The sequence below is a fragment of the Leucoraja erinacea genome, chromosome 18, assembly GCF_028641065.1.
Source record: "Leucoraja erinacea ecotype New England chromosome 18, Leri_hhj_1, whole genome shotgun sequence".
NCBI lineage: Eukaryota > Metazoa > Chordata > Chondrichthyes > Rajiformes > Rajidae > Leucoraja > Leucoraja erinaceus.
Window position 1 is genome coordinate 36,516,305 of NC_073394.1, and position 24,739 is coordinate 36,541,043.

The 24,739-nt window shown below is 42.8% G+C and overlaps 1 protein-coding gene across 1 annotated transcript in view; it reads left to right on the top strand.

Annotated features, from left to right (window-relative positions):
* The window catches only part of LOC129705976 (mucin-6-like), a 79,376-nt gene extending 55,192 nt beyond the window's left edge, over positions 1-24,184 (top strand). Inside the window, exons 11-18 of the mRNA XM_055649950.1 lie at positions 2,303-2,454; positions 5,794-5,935; positions 6,024-6,134; positions 9,771-9,956; positions 11,237-11,476; positions 12,493-12,649; positions 17,437-17,976; positions 24,158-24,184. Of these exons, the coding sequence (XP_055505925.1) occupies positions 2,303-2,454; positions 5,794-5,935; positions 6,024-6,134; positions 9,771-9,956; positions 11,237-11,476; positions 12,493-12,649; positions 17,437-17,639 (1,191 nt within the window). The 3' untranslated portion in view covers positions 17,640-17,976; positions 24,158-24,184. The remainder of the gene's footprint in view (positions 1-2,302; positions 2,455-5,793; positions 5,936-6,023; positions 6,135-9,770; positions 9,957-11,236; positions 11,477-12,492; positions 12,650-17,436; positions 17,977-24,157) is intronic.
* The last annotated feature ends 555 nt before the right edge of the window (positions 24,185-24,739 follow it).

The window sequence follows — 24,739 nt, forward strand, 5'->3', positions numbered from 1 at the left end:
TGTCTATCTTTGGTGTAAACCAGCATCTGCAATTCCTTCATACACCTTCATTTGCTGATGGGGCCCAATTATGCCGATTTGGTCAGAGCTAGCCCTGTATTGGCTCCATCTGGTGGGCTGAGGCTCAACTTCTGCAGGCAATAGGATGGCAAACTGTGAACAACCTTTAGTAACTATCATCAGTCTCTCCAAGATTGACCCATAGAGGAACCAGCATCAGATTAAGTTTATTTAAGACAAGTCAACAAATGCAGCGAGGTACAATTTTGCTTGTAGCAGCATCACAGGCACATAGACTCTGAAAACACACAAAAACATCAATTAGACATTCATTCTGCAAAACAGTAAAAAGAGAAAAGATTGTGCAGGAAAAAAGTCATTAGTACAAACCCCAATTAGTTCTGGTGGTGTGGAACTCGGGTTTCAACTCCTCCAGTCCAACTCACAGTGAGAAGAGAGCATGGCCTGGATAGTAGGATCTTTGATGATGGAAGCCACCTTCTTGATGTAGCACCTCACGAAGATGTTTTCAAGGGTGCAGTGCCATGTGAACATCCATCAAGGTTGCAGAAGTTGGTGACGGACCTGCCCCATGGTTGCCTGGCCTTATAGTGTCCCTGAAAGAGGTGCATCCTGCATTTGTCTGCATAGTCCTGATGGTATGCTAAGTGAACTGGAAATTTGCACTTTTAGCGGTACTCCCAAGTGGAACTGTTAGCACCTGGTTTTTCAGGAGAACGTCAGAGAGAACGTCCTTTTTTGTGAGCTAACTGTACTGGGAGCACGAACAGATCCTGTTCAAGTGAAGGAGGGAATTGAACCACTTCACAAACTACCCACCCTAATCTGCCGCCCACCTCATGCTCCATCTGCCATTCCCACCAAGCCAAATTTAGTGATCTCAGAACCCACGACACAGGAGTGAGGCAGGTCACTCTCAATCTCGAGGGACTGCCAAAGAAGAAGATACTTGCTCTTCGCATTACAACTCTGTACGGCCCCCCATGTACAACAGCCTAACCAACATGGAGAATTAAGGTGTTTGCCAGGGAATGGGCTGGAAGGACCTAGTACCATGGGATCAGAGGGATTCACATCGAGGAGACATTACAGGGATGTGGAGAGCTCCGGCAGTCGGTGCTGGAGTCTGGGATTTGCTGCAAAGAATTCCACAGATTCACCAGCTAGCCGATTAGATAAATACTGTAATTGGCTTTAAGGAATAAAACATGTTGGAGAATTGGAAGCAGAGGGTGATGGTGAAAGATTGTTTCGGATTGGAGGCCTGTAACTAACTGTATGCCCCAGGGAGCAGTGCTGGGCCTTTTGCTGTTTGTGGTTTATATCAACGATTTCGAAGGGAATGTGTAAAGCATAATTTGCAAGTTTGCAGATGACATGAAAGTGGATGGCATCATTAATACCAAAGACGGGTATCAAAAATTGCAGCAGGATCTTAATCGGTTGTGTAAGTGGGCTGAGGAATAGTTAATGGAGTTTAATGCAGATAAGTGCGGGTTGTTGCAATTTAATAAGTCAAATCAGGACAGAACCTACACAATGAATGGCTGGGTTCTGGGGAGTGTTGTTGAGCAGACGGATCTAGGAGTGTGTTCATAGTTCCTTCAGGTTAGGCAGTTGAAAGAGCTACTATCACAAAGATGAAAACAAATTTGGACAGGTATATGGATAGGCCAGGGTTAGAAGGATATGGGCCAAATGCAGGCAGGTGGGGTGTGTAGATGGATCATTTTATCTGGCATGGTCAAGTTGGACTGAAGGGCCTGTTTCCATGCTGTATGACTATGACTCGATGTGTGTTTGTGCACCATTCATGCACCTTCCTAGCACTCCCACGTCTGCTTCATCATGAGTTGAAGGGGGTTTTCCAGCTTTTTCCCCCCTGAAGAAGGCTTCTGACCTAAATTATCATCTGTTCATTCCCTCCATGGACATTACCTGCCCTGCTGAATTAATCCAGTGCTTTGCTTTTTTGCAGCTAATTTTCTTTCTCTACGTCATACTGATCTGAGTACTGTCATGTCACGTACTGGTGTTTTCATTAATCCTTTATTACATTTTTGAAATCCTTGCATTTACGTGGTCTACTGTTCTATATTTCTCTATCATTTACAATCCCATTTACTAATCTTTGTAATTTACCTCCACTGGTCAGAATAAAAATATAAGATTTATTATAATTTTCTAATTATCCCAACCGTCATTCATTAGTTTTCTAATTTTTTTACCAGCTTTGAATTTTGCAAGTTAAATTCTAATTTTCACTTCTCTTCTGTTTTAGCTAGAACCCAAGTGTATTTCTGGCTGTATGTGCCCACCAGGAATGTTGTTGAACGAGAAAGATCAATGTGTCTTTCTTGAGGACTGTCCGTGTGAATTCTGTGGGGTGTTTTATCGTCCCGAAGCGACTATAGTAAAAGAATGCCAGAAATGGTAAGGATCGGTAAATTGTATACTGAATATGTATGATTTGCATATGAATGAATTCCTTGAACCACAGAGAACTTTATTTAAGTTAAGGCTTTAGAATTCATTGTGATATATATTCTTATAATGTTATAGATCTCAACTGTTGTTTATAGGCTTATGAGGCTGCAGTGGGACACTGCCTTTTAGTACACATTGTGGTGTGTGCGGTGCTTCCCCCTGAATGTACAGATATATGTGTAATGCATGCAGCAGGAGGCACGTATGGATGGCTTCCATTTTGTGTATGAAATTTATGCCTTGGCTAGGAGCAATTTCTATTGAGTCTAGACTACACTCACCCAGCGACAACTTGTGCCTGGGTGTTAAGAACCAACACCAGAGGTCCTGAATTTCATGGTGGTGATGGACTGTGCAAGGTAGCTGACCCGACACTTACCAAGAGTGGTCCTTCACTGGGCACTTTCTCGCAGACGCTGTTCTGATCTGAACGGTCAAGGCCAAAACATCATCAGAAGCCAAGTCCAGATGGTCGGGTGACTGTAATAGTTTCACATGGTCAGACCACTTACCACCAACGTTACTGCTTCACCTCTGGAGCAACTCACCATTAAGGAAAGACAGTCATTTCTGGATCAGTGGGATTGCTTATAACCTCTATGGACAAAAAAACATAGATCCATGAAACTGGCCAGTTCATCCTGAGGCACTCCGAATTGCCACCCATGTTATGTTGCTGCGCCAGGTGGCAGGTGGCTTCTTGAGAAGATAGACTTTGTCTACTCTTCAGTTGATCATCCTGGGTCATGCTTGAGGTAATGATCACATTGTAATCACAAGGTGACGAGGAGGATGGTAGTGAATGTCCAAGCAAACTGATTTCACAACCTGGATATTTTGTGGCCAAGCAGACAATCTGGCAATCACAAAGACAGTGCAACAGGTGGAGGTAAGGGAGGGGAAGGAGGAAGGTGGAAGGTCCTAAAGGAGAGGAGTCGCAGTCCAGCATATAGCCTTGAGCATTTACGCTTCAGCCACTGAGGTAGTCTGTACATAACCTCATCACCACTTCAGTTTACCTCCAGGCAGCAATACTGCTGGCAAAGGCTTTTGGCATCAAGCAAGGTTCACTATGTTTCCTTGATAGTGAATAGCATCAAGGTATGCCTGCCATCACCAGGTATATCCTGAGTTTAAGAGGGAACTGCAGATGCTGGAGAATCGAAGGTTACACAAAAAAGCTGGAGAAACTCAGTGGGTGCAGCAGCATCTATGGAGCGAAGGAAATAGGCAACGTTTCGGGCCGAAACCCTTCTTCAGACCACACCAGGTATATCCTGTTGAACTCCATTGACCACAAAATTACTGTGTCTGGAAGTCCATGTTGGAGATTTGTGAGTTATACAAATCACGCTCAGCTCCATTCTCACCTATATCCATGCCATTCCGTGAAAGGCACATCAATGCTGCAAGAACATTTACCCACTGTTCTGAAAACTGAGGAAATCAATCACAGCTCACTACATTGCCATGCCCATGAACCACCTGAGCTGTAGCTGTTATCCAACAGTCTGCACTACCGAACAACAGATTGTCAACTTGTTTTCACCTAGCAGCTAGCGATAGCCTGTTTTCATTCATTTGTTCCATAAATCTCTCTCTATCACAGTCTATATCTCGCGTTTCCCTTTCCCCTGACTCTCAGTCTGAAGAATTGTCTCAACCCAAAATATCACCTATTCCTTTTCTCCAGAGAAGCTGTCTGACCCGCTGAGTTACTCCAGATTTTTGTGTCTATCTTCAGTGTAAACCAGCATCTGCAGTTCCTTCCAACACAGCTTGTCAAAGCGTCATCCTTATCATCAGATGCCACCTGAAGGCGACTCCAGATTGTCAAAGCTGCCACAGCCAGACATAACACAGCTTTATTCCACGAGTATTAGCTCTACTCAATAGCCAAATATCTGTAGCCTTCTTTTGCTCTGGTATTTTGTTTGGTACACATGTTTGATCAATGGTGTTTTTTCATTAATGTTTAGTGTTTTATGTGTCATTTGAAACTGTCACTGTATGTCATGTTGTCACTTGTGAGCGGAGCACCAAGGCAAATTCCTTGTATGTGAATACTTGGCAAATAAACTTATACATTTATTCATTCAGTTCCTCATTCAGCATGTTGTAACAGCCTTAACCTAATGTTTCCACAACTGGCCTCCAACCACTCCACTACAATTGTCGCTTCATCGGAAACATTTAGTTTGTTTTAATTTAGAGATACAGCATGGAAACAAACACTTCGACCCACCGAGTCCATACCGACCAAGGATCCCCGCACATTAACACTATCCTACACGCACTAGGGACAATTTACACTTATACCAAGTCAATTAACCTCCAAACCTGTGCATCTTTGGAGTGTTGGAGGAAACCAACGATCTTGGAGAAAACCCATGCGATGACAATAGACATTAGGTCCAGGAGTAGGCCATTTGTCCCTTCGAGCCAGCACCTCCATTCAATGTGATCATGGCTGATCATCCCCAATCAGTACCCCGTTCCTGCCTTCTCCCCATATCCCCTGACTCCGCTATTTTTAAGAGCCCTATCCAGCTCTCTCTTGAAAGCATCCAGAGAACCTGCCTCCACCACCCTCTGAGGCAGAGAATTCCACAGACTCACCACTCTCTGTGTGAAAAAGTGTTTCCTCGTCTCCGTTCTAAATGGCTTACCCCTTATTCTTAAACTGTGGCCCTTGGTTCTGGACTCCCCCAACATCGGGAACATGTTTCCTGCCTCTAGTGTGTCCAAGCCCTTAACAATCTTATATGTTTCAATGAGATCCCCTCTCATCCTTCTAAACTCCAGAGTGTACAAGCCCAGCTGCTCCATTCTCTTAGCGTATGACAGTCACGCCATCCCGGGAATTAACCTTGGAAACCTACGTTGCACTGCACTCTGTGACGGGGAGAAAGTACCAACTCCGTACTAGTCGGGATCGAACCCGAGTCTCCTGCGCTGCAAGCATTGTAATGCAGCAACTCTACCGCTGCGCCACCGTACCGCCATGTTCAGCCATCACTTTCCTTTAGGAACTTCTGCAGAATTTTAATGAGGCGGCTATTGCTCATTTGTCCTGATGACTTGAAATCAAATTGTTTTACCAATGCTTGTTGAACATGTAGCTTTACCCAATCTGTTTTACTAAATAACCATAAAGTGTTATTTATTTTATGATTGATTTACAATGTGGGATTGTACTTTTTCACATATTTAGGAATTAGGACATTTTATGAGAAATTGTTTGCAACCTGGATTTAAAATTTCTAACACTTTGTATTTAAATAGTATTTGCTTTAGAGGTAAATGGGAATGCACTGGAGATGCAAAGTGTCCTTCAACCTGTGTGATTCATGGAGAAGGGCATGTGACTACCTTCGATGGAAAACAATATGTATTTGATGGCAGTTGTGAATATACTCTTGTTCAGGTACCAGACAAAGATTTTTCTTGAGTGCAATTTATTGTTTCTCTGTGCTTCATTTTTGCTTATTAACGAGTGTGTTCAAATCTTTTAGGATGCTTGTTCTGTTAATTACAGACTGCCTTCATTCAAGATAGTGACAGAAAATATTATTTGTGGTACAAAGGGTGTGGTCTGCACTAAGTCCATCAAGATCTACCTTGAGGTAAGGAAGTCAACCTGTTAATCGATCTCAATTCAGATGTGTAACCATAAAGTGTAAAATGATTTGTTGCATGCTATCATGTTCTCCGCTCTCACTTCCCCAGTTTCCGTAGCAGCCTTTATATTATTCACTGATGATACTCTCTGCAAGTTAAACCTTAAGGTACAACTGGCAGAGAACTCCAGAGGCAGAGTGGAAATTAAATATTGGCCAAGATTTCATAATTTTAAAATAATAGAAATTAAATAAGACTGCCAAAAGTCAATAAACATGATTTCCTCAGGCATACAAAGGTGAAATCATCGAGATTTCTCTTCCTTCAATCCGGGACATTGCGTGCAAACGTTGCTTGTCCAAGGACAACAGCTTTATAAAAGACCCCACACATCTCCATCGTGGACTATTCACTCTGCTGCCCTCAGGCAAAAGGTATCGCAGTATAAAGAGCAGATAGGCCAGGTTTTGCAACAGCTTCTACCCCCGAGCCATCAGACTTTTGAATTTCATATAATGTGCTGCCACTAATATCTATTATCTTTTTATCTATTTTATCGTTATGTTATTTTATGTTGCACGGTGAGCCAGATGCAATGAAATTTCGTTCAGATTTGCATTTGTTGGTGTATTTTTGAATGACAATAACGTCTTTGATTGATTGATTGATTGAAATAATATCGGGATTGTTAAATTTTATATCTTCATTTAATCAAATAATTTATTTTATATCTTCATATCATCAAATATCCTATGACAGATGACACAGGTTGCAACTTTGAAGTGAGAAAAAATTAACTCACAGAAAGCAGACAATTGTTAGACCATAATAAATATAAAATTACTGGAGACATTCAGCAGCTAAAGGCTGTGTCTGCACAGAGAGAAACAGATATAACACTTCAGGTCAAAAGCCCTTCAGTGGTTCTGACAATGTTCTGACATGGATTCTCCCCGCATTTTCTGTTTTTATTTCAGATTAACAGCATATGCAGTTTATTTTTTGATTTTCAATAATGGAGTCTATATTTGAAAGCTCACAGTAGCTTAAGAACAAAGAAGTTAAGGATTCTCTGCAGTATTCAACCCACCAACTTGGGTTAGATGACTAATTAATTAACTTAAGTAACGTCAATCTTAAGATGCTATTACATTTATGTGAAAAGTGCATGTCCTTGTGATCCACTGGTGTGTACGATTACAACCTGACCCCATGACTGGCGTAAACCCGACTCGAGCCTGAGAATATCTCATTGATTTTGGAGTAGGAAGGGACTGCAGATGCTGGTTTAAACTGAAGATAGACATTAAAAAATTGAGTAACTCAGCGGGACGGGCAACATCTCTGGAGAGAAGGAATGGGTGACATTTTGGGTCGAGACCCTTCTTCAGACTGAAAGTCACGGAAAGGGAAACGATATCTGGCCATCGTCTATATCTCTCGTTTCCCTTTCCCGTGACTTTCAGTCTGAAGAAGGATTTCGACCTGAAATATCACCCACACCGTCTCTCCAGCGATGCTGCCCGTCACGCTGAGTTATTCAAGCTTTTTGTATCTATAATTGATTTGGTACTGGATCCTAAGTGAGCACATATAATCATGTCTCTTCAGGCTCAGTTAAGTTCGTGAGCCAAGCTCTCGCTTATCGAACCGGTTCTTGAAGCGCAAGTACTTATCCAAACAAATATATTGATATTATTCCCTGCAGCTGTGACAGTGTGCTGACTGATTTCCTTATTGTGGTTGGCATTGGAGCTGTTTTTTGTATCTGCACTAGGCATTTGCGGAACACCTCATGAACTGTGACACTTCCTGTGATGGAGGTCAATTTAGGGCATTTATTGGGTGTGATGTTCCAAGATTTTCACCGCCAGTGGCAATGAAGGAACAGTGATGCACTTCCAAGTCAGGATAGCCTGTGCTTTGGGGAAGAAGGTGCAGGTCTTGGCATTCCATTATATATATCTGTCATTACTGGGTGCTTTAGATTGCGCGCTTGTGAAGCTTTTGAAGAAGCCTGGATTGATGTTATCGAGAGGAAGACGTCTTCTTCTTCTTGCATATGGCATGCGCAGCCTATAGTTGTAGGTCAAGTGGTATGAAAAACACGTTGTTTGTGCATGTCTGGTTTGATTGCATTAGTCAAAACAGGGTGGACCATGTGAAGGTTGCGATCTCTCACACCAGAAGAAGAAGCATGCACACCAGATAAAGTGTGCATCTTCTAGTTAAAGCACACTGCAGTCCCAGTGCTCAGTGTTGGACAGAGTCAATGTTAATGCCATTCAAGAAACTGTTTTGTCCCAGTCTTTCAACTAGAGTGTCACTAGAGCAACAGTTAGGCAGGTGGAGAATAATATCTGCGTCTGACTTAATTTGTAGATGACGACTTAATTTGCAGGTGGCTGGTCCAAGTTTTTGGTCAATAGTGATCTCAGTAATGTTGAAAATTATCAAGAAAAACTGGTTAAGAGCCTTTATTTGGAGATGGCCATTAACCCAAATTTTAATGGCACTGATTTTATTTAGCATCTGTCTAGCCTGAATGTTGTTCAGGTATTACCACATGCAGAGATGAACTGTTTCAACCTCTGAGCCACAAACCGAACTGGACCATGCAGTATCATCAGCAAATATCTCCAGGTTTCCTGTAAGATGGAAGGGAGGAGGATTCTTGATGAAGTGGCCAAAGCAATTAAGGAAAATTCTGGTATTAAATGATCGCTGTCAAGCAACCTGACGCATTGGGGTGGCACAGTGGCGTAGTTGGTAGATCAGCTGCCTCACAGTGCCAGAGACCTAGGTTCAATTCTGACCTTGGGTACCGTGTGTGTGAAGTTTACATGTTCTCCCTGTGACGATGTGGGTTTCATCTGTGTGTTCCGGTTTCATAGAGTCATAGAGGCATACAGCGTGCAAACTGGCCCAACGTGCCCACACCGACCAATATATCATTGTGACCATGGCTGATCGTCCCCAATCAATAACCCGTGCCTGCCTTCTCCCCATATCCCTTGATTCCACTAGCCCCTAGAGCTATAGCACTACCCCCCTAGGGTGCTCACAATATGCCATTCTTTACTTTGGAGGGACCAAATTCAAATTGCAGATGCTTTGCAGAACTCCATTCAGTCCAAACGAGTGACCTTAAACTTCAGTTGCCTGTCACTTTAATTCTCCACTTCACTCGTACTTTGCCCTGTAATCATCGTGCTCTTAAAATATTCAGATAAACCCAACACTAACTTTAAGGGCAGTGTCTCATCTTCCAACCGAGAATGTGGCAGCCTTCAGGAATCGACAGTGAATTCAACGATTTCAGAAAACCAGCCACTCTTGTTTATGTCAGAGCTGATGCAAGGTCACCTACCTGTAACTTTAGTGTTCTTTCCTTCTCCGCAAACGCTGCCTGGTCTGCTGAGGATTTCCAGCAATCACTGCTTTATCTGTGGAGCATAATGAATTGTTTAAATATAAAATATTATGCTTACATCTGTAAAAACAAGGCCTATTGATGTAATCTATTGCTTCGAGGAAGTAATTAGCATTGGTAGAAATTGATTACTCCATGGCAGTTTGCTTTACTGAACACATATTTTTGTGTCCTTGTGAACAATGTGTATTATGTACTTTTTTTTCAGGAGGTCCTAATTAAACTGGCAGATGGACACTATACATTAATACCTCCAAATGCTGCCAAACGTTTTAAAGTGGTCAGCAATCCACTGTATCTAAAATTTGATTTTGTGATCAAGGCAAAGCTTGAACTAACAGTCATCTGGAATAAGAACATGAACGCACACATTTCCATTACCAGACTCTCTAAGGTAAGATAAATATACCAATTGTCACATTTATTACATACATAGATGTACAGTGTAAATTGGTGATGTAACCATTCAGATTATGAACAGACATTCAGGGAGGATCTGAGGCAGGTCCTTTAAGGAGGCAAGAGGTAAATTCTGTGGAATGAGAGGCAATTTGGCCAGGGTGGAATGACACCTAGGATTAGCTGGAAAACAAAAAAAATAATATTGAAGGACATGTAATTAAATTCCTCAAGTAGCAAATCACAAAAGCACTCTAGTCAGGGTGGCCTTCACTCGCAGAAAGCTTCCCTCAGAACCCTTGCAGACAGTCTCCAAAGAGAAATATCATTATTGCTCATGGCTCTGTGCCGAACAACTGGCACCAGTCTTCACAGAAATTTTCAATGAGTCCCTGCAAACCTGTACTGCCCCTGCCTGCTTCAAAGTCTCCACTATTGTCCCTATACCCAAAAAGACAAGGATTACTTGTCTTAATGACTACAGGCCTTTGACATGTGCAGCTTTTGCATTCACCCCTGGAAGCCATTTACTCGACCTGGTAGCGTGTTGGTAGCGTGTGAGTAGCGTGTGGGTATTGCGTGGGTAGCGCGGGACAGGAGCATGGAGGAGTGTGAAATCTTCGCGTGCCGCCGGCCTGTCGCATAACTCACGGGCAAAGTGGGACAGGCCCAAGACCCTGGCGCAACTCAACGTCTCACCTCCAACAGCAGCAGAAGCAGGCAAATGATCGTCGTGCTCGGCCTGGGGCTCACGGCCATTGCGGATCTGGATACCCCCCCCACTCCTACTCCCAGAGCGGGGCCAAGACGATTGGAGATAGACACAAAATGCTGGAGTAACTTAGCGGGACCGGCAGCATCACTGGAGAGAAGCAATGAGTGACGTTTTGGGTCCAGACCCTTCTTCAGACTGAAGAAGACTCTTGACCTGAAAAATCATCCATTCCTTCTCTCCAGAGATGCTGCCTATCCCACGGAGTTACTCCAGCATTTTGTGTCTAACAAAATGTTTTGTTTTGTATCCAGCTCACACTGATGAAACAAAACTCTACTTCCCCTACTGGTTATAAGTGTCATGTACAGCACAAAAAAGCATAGCCTTGTCTGTGTTTAAATGTGTTTTTTAAAATATTAAATTCATTAAATGTATGCATGCAAATTCATAGCACGCAATTTTGAGCCAGTTTCACAAGCGCATTTTTGCTGATCTATTTAAAATTTTAAATAATTGTTGCAGCAAATTAATATCTGATGAAGTGAAATTCTTTCTCTTAGTTTCCAGTGTGCGGACTGTGTGGTAATTACAATGGCAATGTGGATGATGAATACATAACCCAGAACAAATATTTAGTGTCCAATTTACTGGTCTTCGCAAACTCTTGGAAGGAAGATACCATGTGTAGAGATGTAACTGAAGTTGCAACTCCATGTCACAAAAATCCGTATCGTTTTGCCCGGGCTGAAAAGATGTGTGCTATAATTAACAGTAAAGTGTTTGAATCATGTCACAAATTGGTAAGTATGTCTACATTATTATTGCAATGTATTTCTGTGCTAGACTAACTATGGGTAAAGGCAATGCAGGAACAAAATAAAGTACAAAAGCAGGGATATTATGATGACATTTATGGGGAACAAAGGAGGACCCGGCGTGGAGGAACCGCCGTGAGGGGGGTGGGGGATGCATTGTAACTTTGTCGATGCTCTTGACGTGGTGACTCTTTACATAACTAGGGTGTGCAAGCAAATAATTTAACTGTGGCTTCACATGTGACAATAAAGTATTCATTCATTCATTCATTCAAATTTCACAGAAGAGTTGTTGCGGTTCCACCAGAGTTAGTGTTCAATTCCAGTCCCAACAGTTTAGGAAGTATGTGAGGATCCTATAGATTCAAGGAGTCACACAACCTATGCTGATCATCGTGTAGTGACCTATTGTAACCCCATCTTCCAGCATCCAGCCATTGGCTTCTATTCCATGGCATTGCAAGTGTTCATGGAAGTACCTATTAGTAATTGTGAGGGCGTCTGCCAAAACCATCCATTCAAATGCATTCCATAATTGAACCATTGTGTGAGTGTCGAAATTCTCCAAATGTCTTCAATTGGTCTGCCTCTGCCTTAAATCTCTGCCCTCTGGAGAAATACTTCTCTGTCAAGGGAAAGGCCAATAACTATCTATCCTGGATCAAAGCTCCTCTCTATGATGGCCAACTATTACACTCAATTTCCCTGGGTATTCGGTGAGAAATGCGCACCCTGAGTTTTAATGGATGAAGCAGTCCTGCTATTTAATGGAGTAGTCGGGCTGAATCAGAATAGAGATCTGATACAGAATTTAAAATATAGTTTGGCCAGGAATTCATAATGAACATCAAATTTATAATCCAACTTTAAAATTTGGTGCAAATAGTTTTGACTGATAAATTGAACATTTTTGTGTACAATCATTCAGAAAGAGCAAAGCCCAGCTATACTTTTTACTTATTCCTAACTTGCACACTTTTGCACATTAATTTATGGTTTAGGTTTACCGAATGCCGTATTACGATAATTGCGTTCGAGATGCTTGTGGTTGCGAGCTGGTTGGGGACTGCGAGTGTCTCTGTGATGCTGTTGCTGTCTACGCTAAAGCTTGCATTGATGCTGGTGTCTGCATCGACTGGAGAACCCCGGACTTCTGCCGTACGTCAATTTTATTGCACAAACAATCGGGCAAAGTTCCAAAAATAGAAATTACATTTTCTGATCAAAATCATTTATTTGCTAGCACTGCCAATGGTTTTAATTGACTTTTTCTGGTATTAGTTAAATGAATAGGTTAATATATTGCTATCTGAAGATAGACACAAAAAGTTGGAGTAACTCAGCGGGACAGGCAGCACCTCTGGAGAGAGGGAAAGGGTGACTTTTCAGGTCGAGACCCTCCTTCAGACTGCGGTCTGTCTGAAGAAGGGTCTCGAACCCAAACGTCATCCATTCCTTTTCTTCAGAGATGCTGCCTGTCCTGCTGAGTTACTCCAGCTTTTTGTGTCTATCTTTGGTTTAAACCAGCATCTGCAGTTCCTTCCTACACAATATTTTGCTATCCATCTGACTATACATTAGATTTATTTATCTAAGCCACATCTGTCCACCTTTCCATTTTTTCTGATGTATTTTTCAGATGTTGCCAGAATGACACAATCCCACGTATTTCTCCAATCCTTTGCAATGTTATGTGTATTTTGCTCTGCCTTTTCCCTAAAAATATCATCACAGGTAGATAAGGTAATGAAGAAGGCTTCTGGCATGCTGGCCCTCATCGGTTAGAATTCAGTATAGAAGTTGGGATGTTACATTACAGTTATACATGCCACTGGTGAGGCAGCACTTTGAGTATTTTGTTCAGTTTTGCTACAGATAGATGCGTTAAGCTGGAAAGACTGCAGAGAAGATTTATGAGGATGTTGCCAGCACTCGAGTGTCTGAGCTATAGGGACAGACTAGGACTTTATTCCTTACACCATAGGAAAAGGAGGAGTGACCTTAGAGCTGTGTAAAATCATGAGGGGCATGGATAGGGTGAATGTACACAATCTTTTACTCGGAATAGGGGATCAAGAACTCAAGGTCTTAAGTCTAAGGTGAGAGGGGAAAGATTTAATAGGAACCTGAGGGACAAAGTTTTCACAAAGAGGGTGGTGGGTATATCTTGGGGTCAGGATTTCAATACATTTGGTTTATTGATTTAAAGCAAAACGATGGTAAGCAGAAACTAAAAGACCCAGATATTGTAAATTCAATGAGAAAAGAGCAGTGAAGATATGGGACAGATTTACAAAGCATTGGCTAGATGGAGTAATTCAAGAGGCAAGTCATATATGTATATGTATATGTATATATATATATATATATATTGAAATCTTTTTGTGTAAGAAAGATCCGCAGATGCTGGTAAAATCAAAATATTTTGCTTGGGTAATTTACACCCCAGTGGTATGAACATTGACTTCTCGAACTTCAGGTAGCCCTTGCTTTCTCTCTCCATCCCCTCCCCCTTCCCAGTTCTCCCACTAGTCTTACTGTCTCCGCCTACATTCTATCTTTGTCCCGCCCCCGCTCCCCTGACATCAGTCTGAAGAAGGGTCTCGACCAGAAACATCACCCATTCCTTCTCTCCAGAGATGCTGCCTCACCCTCTGAGTTACTCCAGCATTTTGTGTCTACCTGCTGAACTCTTGTTGTTTATTATAGGTTTTACAGAGTACTATGTTTACATATGTGTTGCGCTGCTGCATGTAAGAATTTCATTGTTCTGTTTGGGAACATATGACATAAAACGCCCTTGACTAGACTTGCCTCTTGAACTACTCCAAGTCAGTTAGTCTACTCTTCGTTACACCGATGTACATTGCAAATTGCGACATAGCAAATGTACATTGCGACATAGCTAATGTACATTGGGAGCACCAACTGCATTAAACCAGATTGTAAACGGTGCATGGGAAGCTCTGTCTTGCCTGGAAGGGATACTGGGATACTTGGACGGAAATGAGAGAGCAGGTATAGGGACAGGTGTGATATTCCCTGTGGCTGCAGAGGGCAGTGCCTGGGGAGGAGGCGGCAAGTTGAATGGGAGAGGATGTGCAAACCAATGCATTGTGGAGAGCATGGTTTCTGCAGAAAGCTGCCCACTGACATTGTCACCACCTTCAACGTGATCTCACCACCAGTCACATCTTCCTATCCCCATTCCTTTCAGATTCAGATTCAGATTCAATTTTAATTGTCATTGTCCGTGTACAGTACAGAGACAACGAAATGCATTTAGCATCTCCCTGGAAGAGCGACATAGCAAATGATTTGAATAAATAATAATAAGTGTCCGGGGGGGGGGGGGGGGGTGGTGATTGGCAGTCACCGAGGTACGTTGTTGAGTAGAGTGACAGCCGCCAGGAAGAAGCTGTTCCTCGACCTGCTGGTTCGGCAACGGAGAGACCTGTAGCGCCTCCCGGATGGTAGGAGGGTAAACAGTCCATGGTTAGGGTGAGAGCAGCCCTTGGCGATGCTGAGCGCCCTCCGCAGACAACGCTTGCTTTGGACAGACTCAATGGAGGGGAGCGAGGAACCGGTGATGCGTTGGGCAATTTTCACCACCCTCTGCAATGCCTTCCGGTCGGAGACAGAGCAGTTGCCATACCATACTGTGATGCAGTTGGTAAGGATGCTCTGGATGGTGCAGCGGTAGAAGTTCACCAGGATCTGAGGAGACAGATGGACCTTCTTCAGTCTCCTCAGGAAGAAGAGACGCTGATGAGCCTTCTTGATCAGAGTTGAGGTATTGTGGGTCCAAGAGAGGTCATCGGAGATGTTGACTCCCAGGAACCTGAAGCTACAAACACGTTCCACCTCCGTCCCGTTAATGTGGATGGGGGTGTGCGTGCCGCCTCTGGACTTCCACTTCCTCGGTGACCAGAGACCATAGAGAAGACAGTCTTGGTACAAGATTTCTACCTGAAACATCAACCATTCCCTTCCCTCTACAGATGCTGCCTCATCCCAGAGTTCCTCAAGCAGTTTGTCTTTGAAGTTCTGATGAATCTCCTCTGCAGTGTAATCACATCCTCTCACAGTGCAATAACCATAACTGTACACAGTACACCAGTTGTGAGGTTATCACAAGTTCACAATTGATAGGAGTAGAATTAAGCAACCCGGCCCATCGAGTCTACTTTGCCATTCAATCATGGCTGATCTCTGCCTCCTAATCCCATTTTCCTGCCTTCTCCCCATAATCCTTGACACCCATTCTAATCAAGAATTTGTCTATCTCTGCTAGAAATATTTAACCAATCTATCATCCAAGATTACCAATGTTTGATGAAGTTGCACCATAACATTCCTGCTCATATTCTGTACCCTAGTTAATCAAGGCAGTTATTGTGTATGCCATCTTCACCACCATACCTACCTGCATGGCTACCTACATGGATCCATGGATTTGAACACCAAGATCCCTAGGATCCGTAACACTCTCTGGATATGTTCTGCACTACTTTAATTAAATCATATTGTGTTTTAATTAATAATCGTTTAGTTTTCAAAGATTTAAAAACATTTGCATTATCATCCACATCAAACTTCAGAGTCATTTGTAACAGCAAAAAGATAATGAATGTCTTATATATATATATATATATATATATATATATATATATATATATATATATATATATATATATATATATATATATATATATATATATATATATATGTGTATATGTGTGTGTGTATATATATATATATATATATATATATATATATATATATTTCATTGAAGTTCATAGTTGTTGAGATGATTGTCGTGCAGTGTTTAAGAGCATGATGGTTTTTGGGAAGAAACTATTCTTGAACCTGATGGTCATGGTTTTCAGGCTCCTGTACCTTCCTTCTGATGGTAGGAGGAAAATGAGAGTATGGCCAGGGTGGTATGGGTCTTTGATGATATTGTTTGTATTTTTGAGGCTGTACCTCCTGTAGATCCATTCAAAGGTGGTAGGTCAGTACATGTGATGTACCAGTTATATATTCCACTATCTGTCATCTGTTTTGCTCCTGGTTGTTCAAGTGGCTGAATCAGGCCGTGATGCAACCAACCATTATGCTCTCTACCATATACCTGTCGATGCCTTTTTGTGCTTTCCTGTCCTTTAATTTTTACTTGAAATAATAGAACACATTATGAACAGAATGATCTCCCCGATGCCAGCTCTTTAACTCCCCTTCCCATTCCCACACTGACCTTTTGGTCCTGGGCCTCCTCCATTGTTAGGGTGAGGCCAAATCCAAATTGGAAGACAGCACCTTGTATTTCGCTGGGGAGCCTGGAACCTAGCGGTATGAATATTGATGTCTCTTAACTTCAAGAAACCCTTGCATCCCTTCTCTCTCTGTCTCTCCCCCACCCTACTTATTATACTAGTTTCAATTTTGTCCTGGTGAGTTTCATTGTCTAACTCGTTCTCACCTAGCCCACAGCTAACAATGGCCCGTTTCCTTTATCATGGTTACTTTTTTGCATATCTTTCATTCATTTGTTCTATATCTCGCTGTATCACCGTCTATATCTCCCGTTTCCCTTTACCCCGACTCTCAATCAGAAGAAAGGGTCTCGACCCGAAACATCACCTATTCCTTTTCTCCAGAAATGGTGTCTGACCTACTGAGTTACTCCAGCTTTTTGTGTCTATCGTCGGTTTAAACCAGCATCTGCAGTCCCTTCCTTTTCATGAACATGCTGAATATCTGTCTATGAGGGGCAGAGAATTGTAAATATTAAAAAGAAAAAGAAAACTAAATAAGCAAAAGTTTAAAACAGTTTAATTCATCAGTTCTGGAAAAGACTCTCAACTCAAAATGTTGCACTCTTTTGCTTCAGAGAATCACGATGTTTTTGAAATACAATTTGAATCTTTCCTAACTTATTTCAGCGGTGTACTGTGATTACTACAACACCCGGAAGCTGCACACCACCTTGAGAGAAATTGCTCAGTTTGGCTCAACTAGATGGCACTACCAACCATGCCTGTGCCCCGCCAACATTCATATCTTCGGGAAGTTCAACATGGAAGGTAAGAGCGTTGATTTTGTGTTAACTGTAAGAACATTTAGAGAACCGCAAATGTTGGCCTAAAACAAAAGCAGATGTGACCTAATGAAGGAAATTATTTTTGAGAATGAATCGAAACATGGATTGAAACCTTCAATTAATACTGAACATTGTTATGTGAATCAATAGGAGGATTTCATACAAATTAAATTGTTTGGCATATAACTCTGATGCGTTATTTCTATACAGTCAGATACAGATCCATACATTTCTACTTAAGGAGTAAAATTGTTTTCTGGTGATTCAACATATCAACAATCTGCATGAAGTTATGAACTTCCTTGTTTTTTTTTTAAAGGTTGCTATGTTTGTGCTAAAGATGAATACTTTAATGAAGACTTAAAACATTGTGTATCATGTGGTAAGTCAAGAGTGTTTTCATTTTTCTTGGTTAAAAATGTGACTCAATTTTCTCCCCTATGCTTCCTTTATTTATCAAATCCTCAAAATGCTTTGACTCCTGGAGATCCCTGGGCTTGCTTATCTCTCTCCCCCATGACCCTGCCTTTCCATTCTCTGCCTGCTGTACCTTAGAAACCGATCTCCCTAACCCTGATCCTTCAGCTCTCTAGCACTTGAAACCATCCTAAAATTAACAAAGGGAGGGATTTGAATACTTTGTTTGTTAAAAGTTGAACGACAAAGAAAAGACATTTCAGTAAAAGCTTATAACATCTTGTGCTTTTTAAACAGTGGCATATAGCTCAATAGCTAGGATATTATACAGTAAATGGCAAGACCCATAACAGAATTACTGTACAGAGAAATCTTGGGGTGCAAGTCCATTGCACTGAAAGTAGCCACAGGTTGACAAAGAGGTAATGAAGGCATAGGCATTGATTGACTTAATCGGTTCTGGTGCTGAATATAACAGTCAGGTAGTCATGTTAGTAGCTTGATAAAGCATCAGGCCACATTTGGAGTATAATGTGTAGTTCTCGTCACCACATTTCAGGTAGGATGTGGAAGCTTTGGAGAGGGGGAAGAAAAGATTCGTAAGGATGTTGCCTGGTTATAGAATATTAGCTCTAAGGATAGGGTTTTCTGGGGTTTCAGAGGCTGGGGGGTGACCTGATAAACCTCCAAGAGGCACATGATGGTCGGAGTTCTTTTCCCAAGGTGGAAATGTTAAATATTAAAGGACATAGGAATAGAGTCATAAAGTCATACAGCACAGAAACAGCCCTCGCCAACCATTATGCCCATCTACCATAGTACTACAAGCCTGAGTTTGGTCCATATCCCTTGAAACCTACCCTATCCATGTACCTATCTGAATACTTTTTTAAACAATGTGGCAGTTCATTCCATATACCTAACACCCTTTGTATAAAGCAGCTACCTGCCAGGTTCCTATTAAATCTTTTTCCTCTCACCTTAAAACAATGTCCTCTGGTTCTTGATTTCCCTACTCTGGGTAAAAGACTTTGTGCATTTACCCTATCTATTCCTCTCATGGTCTTATACACCTCAATAAGAATCACCCCTCATCCTCCTGCACTCTAGGGACTGAAGGCGTAGCCTGCTCAACCTCTCCCTATAGCTCAGGCCCTTGGGTCATTGCAAATCCCCCTAAAATGTTCCTGTACCATTTCCAGCTTAACAACATCTTTCATCTAACAGGGTGACCAAAACCGAACACAATACTCTAAATGTGGCCTCACCAATGTCTTGTAAAACTGTAACATGACCTCCCAACTTCTATGCTCAATACTCTGACATGACGGCCAATATGGAGAAAGCCTTCTTGACCACCCTGTTTACCTGTGATGCATCTTTCAAAGAAATATGTACCTGCACTACTAGATCACTCTAGATGCCTACAACACTCCCTAGAGCCCTACCATTCATGTAGGTCCTGGCCATGGTAGTCCAAAATGCGACACCTCACATTTCTCTGTAATAAATTCCTCAGTCCACCTACCCAGCCGATCAAGATCCTGCTGCAATTTTTGACAACCATATTCACTATCTACAGTACCACCTTTTTTTGTGTCATCTGCAAACTTGCTAATCATGCCATGTATATTCTCATCCTAATCACTGATACAGATGACAAACAGCAATAGGCCCAGCACCAAACCCTGAGGCACAACACTAGTCACGTGCCTCCAGTCCAAAAAACAAACTTCCATCATCACCCTCTGCTTTCTTCCATGGTCACTTTTCTATCCATTCAGCTATCTCTCCTGGGATCCCAAGCGATCTAACTTTCCAGACAGCCTACCATGCGGAACCTTGTCAAATGCATTGCTGAAATCCATATGTACATCATCTTCAGCTCTGCCCTCATCAATCTATTTGGTCACATCATCAAAAAACTGAGGCATGACCTCCCACATACAAAACCCTGCTGACTATCCCTGATCAGCCCTTGGACATCAAAATGCATATGTATCTTATCCCTGAGAATGCTCTCTGATAACTTTTCGATCATAGATGTTAGACTTATTAGCCTATAGTCCCAGGCTTTTCCCTGCAGCCCTTCTTAGATAGCGACACAACACTTGCCACTATCCAGTCTTCCAGTGCCTCACCCATATTTAATGATGACTCATAAATCTCAGCCTGGGCAACTGCAATTTCCTCTCTAGCTTCCCACAATGTCCTCGGATATTTCTGATCAGGCCCTGCAGATTTGTCTACGTTCTTACGGGTTTTGGACCTTCAGCATCCCCTCGACTGTAACACTGACTGCCCTCAAGACACTTCCATTGACTGCCCCAACAGAGGAAAAATGCTCACTGAGAACCTGGCTCAACACAGAATTGACCGCTTTGATTACTGAGGGGCCCCATTCTCTTTCTGGTTACCCTTTCCCTCTTAATGTACATCAAATCTCTCGGGGTTATCCTTAATACTGCCTGCCGGAGCTGTCTCCTGCCTCTTGTTTGTCCTCCTGACTTACCTTTTAAGCTTGCTCCTCCGTTCCCAAAACTCCACCAGGAATACACTTGATCCCAGCTGCCTATACCTCTCCCATGCTGCCTCCTCACTCTTGACAGAGCCTCAATTTCTCTCATTATCCGTCCACCTGTCTTGTCCTTCACTCTAACAGGAACATGCATGTCTTGGACACTTATTAGCACACTTTTTAAAATATCACACTTCCCACATATTCCCTTTTCTTCAACCAACCTACTCCAATCATGTTGAGCAACTTCCAGTCTAATGCTCTTAAAGTTGGCCTTGAACCAATTTAGAACTTTAACTGAATCCGTCTGAAGAAGGGTTTCGGCCCGAAACATTGCCTATTTCCTTCGCTCCATAGATGCTGCTGCACCCGCTGAGTTTCTCCAGCTTTTTTGTGTAACCTTAGAACTTTAACTCGTGGGCCATCTGTAACTATCTTAAAATGAATTGAACAGTAGTCACTGGTCCTAACAGGCTAATCTGTGAACACTTCATCCACATGCCCCTCCCAATTCCCTAAGGTGAGACCAAGCATTGCTCTCTCTCCCGTAGGGCCCTTTATATATTGCCTGATGAAACTTTCCTGAGCACATTTGACAAATTCTGCCCCATCTAAACATCTTGCACTATGACTTTCCCAGTGAATATTGGGAAAGTTAAAATTCCCTATGACAACTTTCTTAGTCCTGCAGCTGCCTGCAATCTCCTGGCATTTGCTCTTCTAATTCCCATTGACTATTTGGGGGCCTGCAGTACACTGCCAACAAAGTGATCATCCCTTTCTTATTTCTCTGCGCCCCCCTTTCTCCCCCCCCCCCCCCCCTCTCTCTCCCTCCCCCCCCCCCCACCCCCCACACTCTTTTAAAGTACACTGTGCTTTTTACCTTCCTGTTCATCACGGGTGTGAATTTCAGACAGCGCTCCCCCGCTTTCCCTGGCCCCCGCCTTTGCGATGTGTTTGTGTGTGTGTGTGTGCGACGGTCGATCCAGCTCGCGTTTTTTTAGGCGAGTGCCCTCGAGCTTGAAGGTCGAAGACAGTTGCTGAAAAGTCGTGTAAGTGGGACAGGCCCTTAGAGAGCTGACCTCCTCAGAACATGCAAACCCACAGCACAACCGAGAAATACTTAGAATGACGAAGGATAGTGAGTGGAAGAGAGGTCAAGGCGACATAGGTCAAAAGCAGTTTGCAAAAGGACCAAAAATAACATGAGGAAAAGCTTCTATTTGCAGCAAACGGTTGGGATCAGTAAAGCACAGCCAAGAGTGCAGTTGAGGAAGATTTGAGTGTAACATTCAGAAGAAGCTGGATGGATAACTGAATGGTAAGAATATGTAAAGGGGCTGTCCCACTGTATGAGCTAATTCAAGAGCTCTCCCGAGTTTAAAAAAAAATCAAACTCATGGAAGCACGTAGAATGCACGGAGCGGATACGTCGGAGCTCGGGACGTCTGTTAGCGGCACGTAACGCTAACGGCAGGTACTCGGGAAACGCGGTAAGCTCGGGAAGACTCGTGAAGATTTTTCAACATGTTGAAATATGTCCACGAGAGCCCCGAGTACATACAAGCTGCTATTGTCGTAATTCTCCGAGTTCGAACCAGGGGAAACTCGGGAGAACTCTTGAATTAGCTCGTACAGTGGGACAGCCCCATGAGGAAATGCCAGGGGAGTGTGACTAGGTGACTACGTGAAAGGCTTGGATAGGGTGGATGTGGAGAGGATGTTTCCACTAGAGGACGAGTCTAGGACTAAAGGTCATAGTCTCAGATTTAAAGAATGTTTCTTTGGGGAAGGAGATGAGGAATTTCTTTAGTCAGAGGGTGGGTGAATCTGTGGAATTCTTTGCCACAAATGGCTGTGGAGGCCATCAATTGATATTTGTAAGGCAGAGCTAGATATATTATTGATTAGTACGGGTGTCAGGGGTTATGAGGAGAAGGCAGAAGAATGGGGTTAATGGCCTGTCCCTCTGCGGAGACTTAATTTGCGAGTTTAGAAGAGTCAAGGAGAGTGTCATGGTCTTGTTGTATCGCCGAAGTAGAACACCTCCTACAACCTCCTTCGATTATGTAGAGCAAACCTCCTTCGACCATGTAGAAGACCTCCTACGATCTCCTTCAACCTCCTTCACCTATGTTGAACACTAGATTTGACTATCTACGATTTACTCGCCGATGCTCTCTGGAAAATTGGACCCCGAATAATGGAGAGTGAAGACGCTCACCTTCAACTACCTTCGACTATACTAACACTACCTTCGACTACCTTCGACTACCTTCGACTACCTTTGATTACCTATGAATAACATGCCGACCTACTACGACCTACTTCGACTAAACCTACGAGTAAAAAAATATTAATTTTTCCATGCCGACCAATTTGTCCTCACGGACAATTTGTCAGCATGCTAAAAAATACTCCTTGACCAAACTGGGGCCGCGAGTATGCGGGAACTTCTCTCAAGCATGAAGGAGAGTTACAAAGACCTCCGAGGACCATGCTTCGACCATGCTGCAAGTTTGAGACGAGCGCAAACTCTTCTAAACTCACAAATTAGGTCCCCACAGTGGGACAGGCCATTTAGGAATGAGAGATAGATCAGCCATGATTGAATGACAATAGACAATAGGTGCAGGAGTAGGCCATTTGGCTCTTCGAACCAGCACCACCATTCAATGTGATCATGGCTGATCATCCCCAATCAGTACCACGTCCCTGCCTTCTCCCCATATCCCCTAACTTCATTATTTTTAAGAGCCTCTATCTAGCTCTCTCGTGAAAGCATCCAGAGAACCTGCCTCCACCGCCCTTTGAGGCAGAGAATTCCACAGACTCACCACTCTCTGTGAGTAAAAGTGTTTCCTCGTCTCTGTTCTAAATGGCTTACTCATTATTCTTAAAGTGTGGCCCCTGGTTCTGGACTCCCTCAACATCGGGAACATGTTTCCTGCCTCTAGTGTGTCCAAGCCCTTAATCTTATATGTTTCAATGAGATCCTCGCTCATCCTTCTAAACTCCAGATTGTACAAGCGCAGCTGCTCCATTCTCTCAGCATATGACAGTCCCACCATCCCGGGAATTAACCTTGTAAACCTACGCTGCACTCCCTCAATAGCAAGAATGTCCTTCCTCAAATTAGGGGACCAAAACTGCACACAATGCTCCAGGTGTGGTCTCGCTAGGGCTCTGTACAACTGCAGAAGGACCTCTTTACTCCTATATTCGATTCCTCTTGTTATAAAGGCCAACATGCCATTCTCTTTCTTCACTGCCTGCTGTACCTGCATGCTTACTTCCATAGACTGATGTACAAGGACCCCCAGATCCCGTTGTACTTCCCCTTTTCCCAACTTGATGCCATTTAGATAGTATTGATGGTGTAGACTTGATGGGTCGAAGGGCCTAATTCTGCTCATATCACTTATGACCTTATGACTAGCTGAAGAGTTCCTAGACAGAGGTGTACAGAGTTGAATAGGCAAATGCTCTTTTTCTATGCTGTCCTTAGAGTGCATGAATATCAGTTCCTGTTGTATTGCTTCTGGCTTTTTATAATGTAAACTTCATAAAATGTAAGTATCTGTCTGTAAAGTTTGGATTTGAAACATTATCTGACATTCTTCCTCAGGAACTCCTCCTGTACTCAGACCAACAGGTAGGAAATGATTTTCTAATTTTTTAACACAGTATATTAAGCGTGTCATTCATTGAAATTTTAAATTTGAAATCTTGAATTGGGGAATTGCTGCAAAGCATTTTCTTTGAACTAATGTTGCAGTCGATGTAAATAAGGATGGCAGGTTGGCGCAGGTTGGTAGTGTTGCTGCCTTACCATGCTGGAGACCCGGGTTCGACCCCGGATACGGGTTCTGTCTGTCCGGATTTTGTACGTTCTCCCTGTGACCTGCATGGGTTTTCTTCGAGAACTTTGTTTTCTCCGAGAATTTCCTCCCACACTCCAAAATGTACAGGTTTATAGGGTAATTGGCTTGGTATAAATACAAACATTGTTTTTCATGTAGGATAGTGTTAATGTGCTGGTCGGCACGGACGGTGGGCCGGAGGACCTGTTTCCACAATGTATCACTAAACTAAGCGAAATGCAACCATAACTTGGTGTTGACCATAACTGGTGTGCAGTGCACACCAGATCTTACAGCCAGAACTTACAGAATACTAGCTGTAAGGAGAGGTTTGACTGTACATTCGG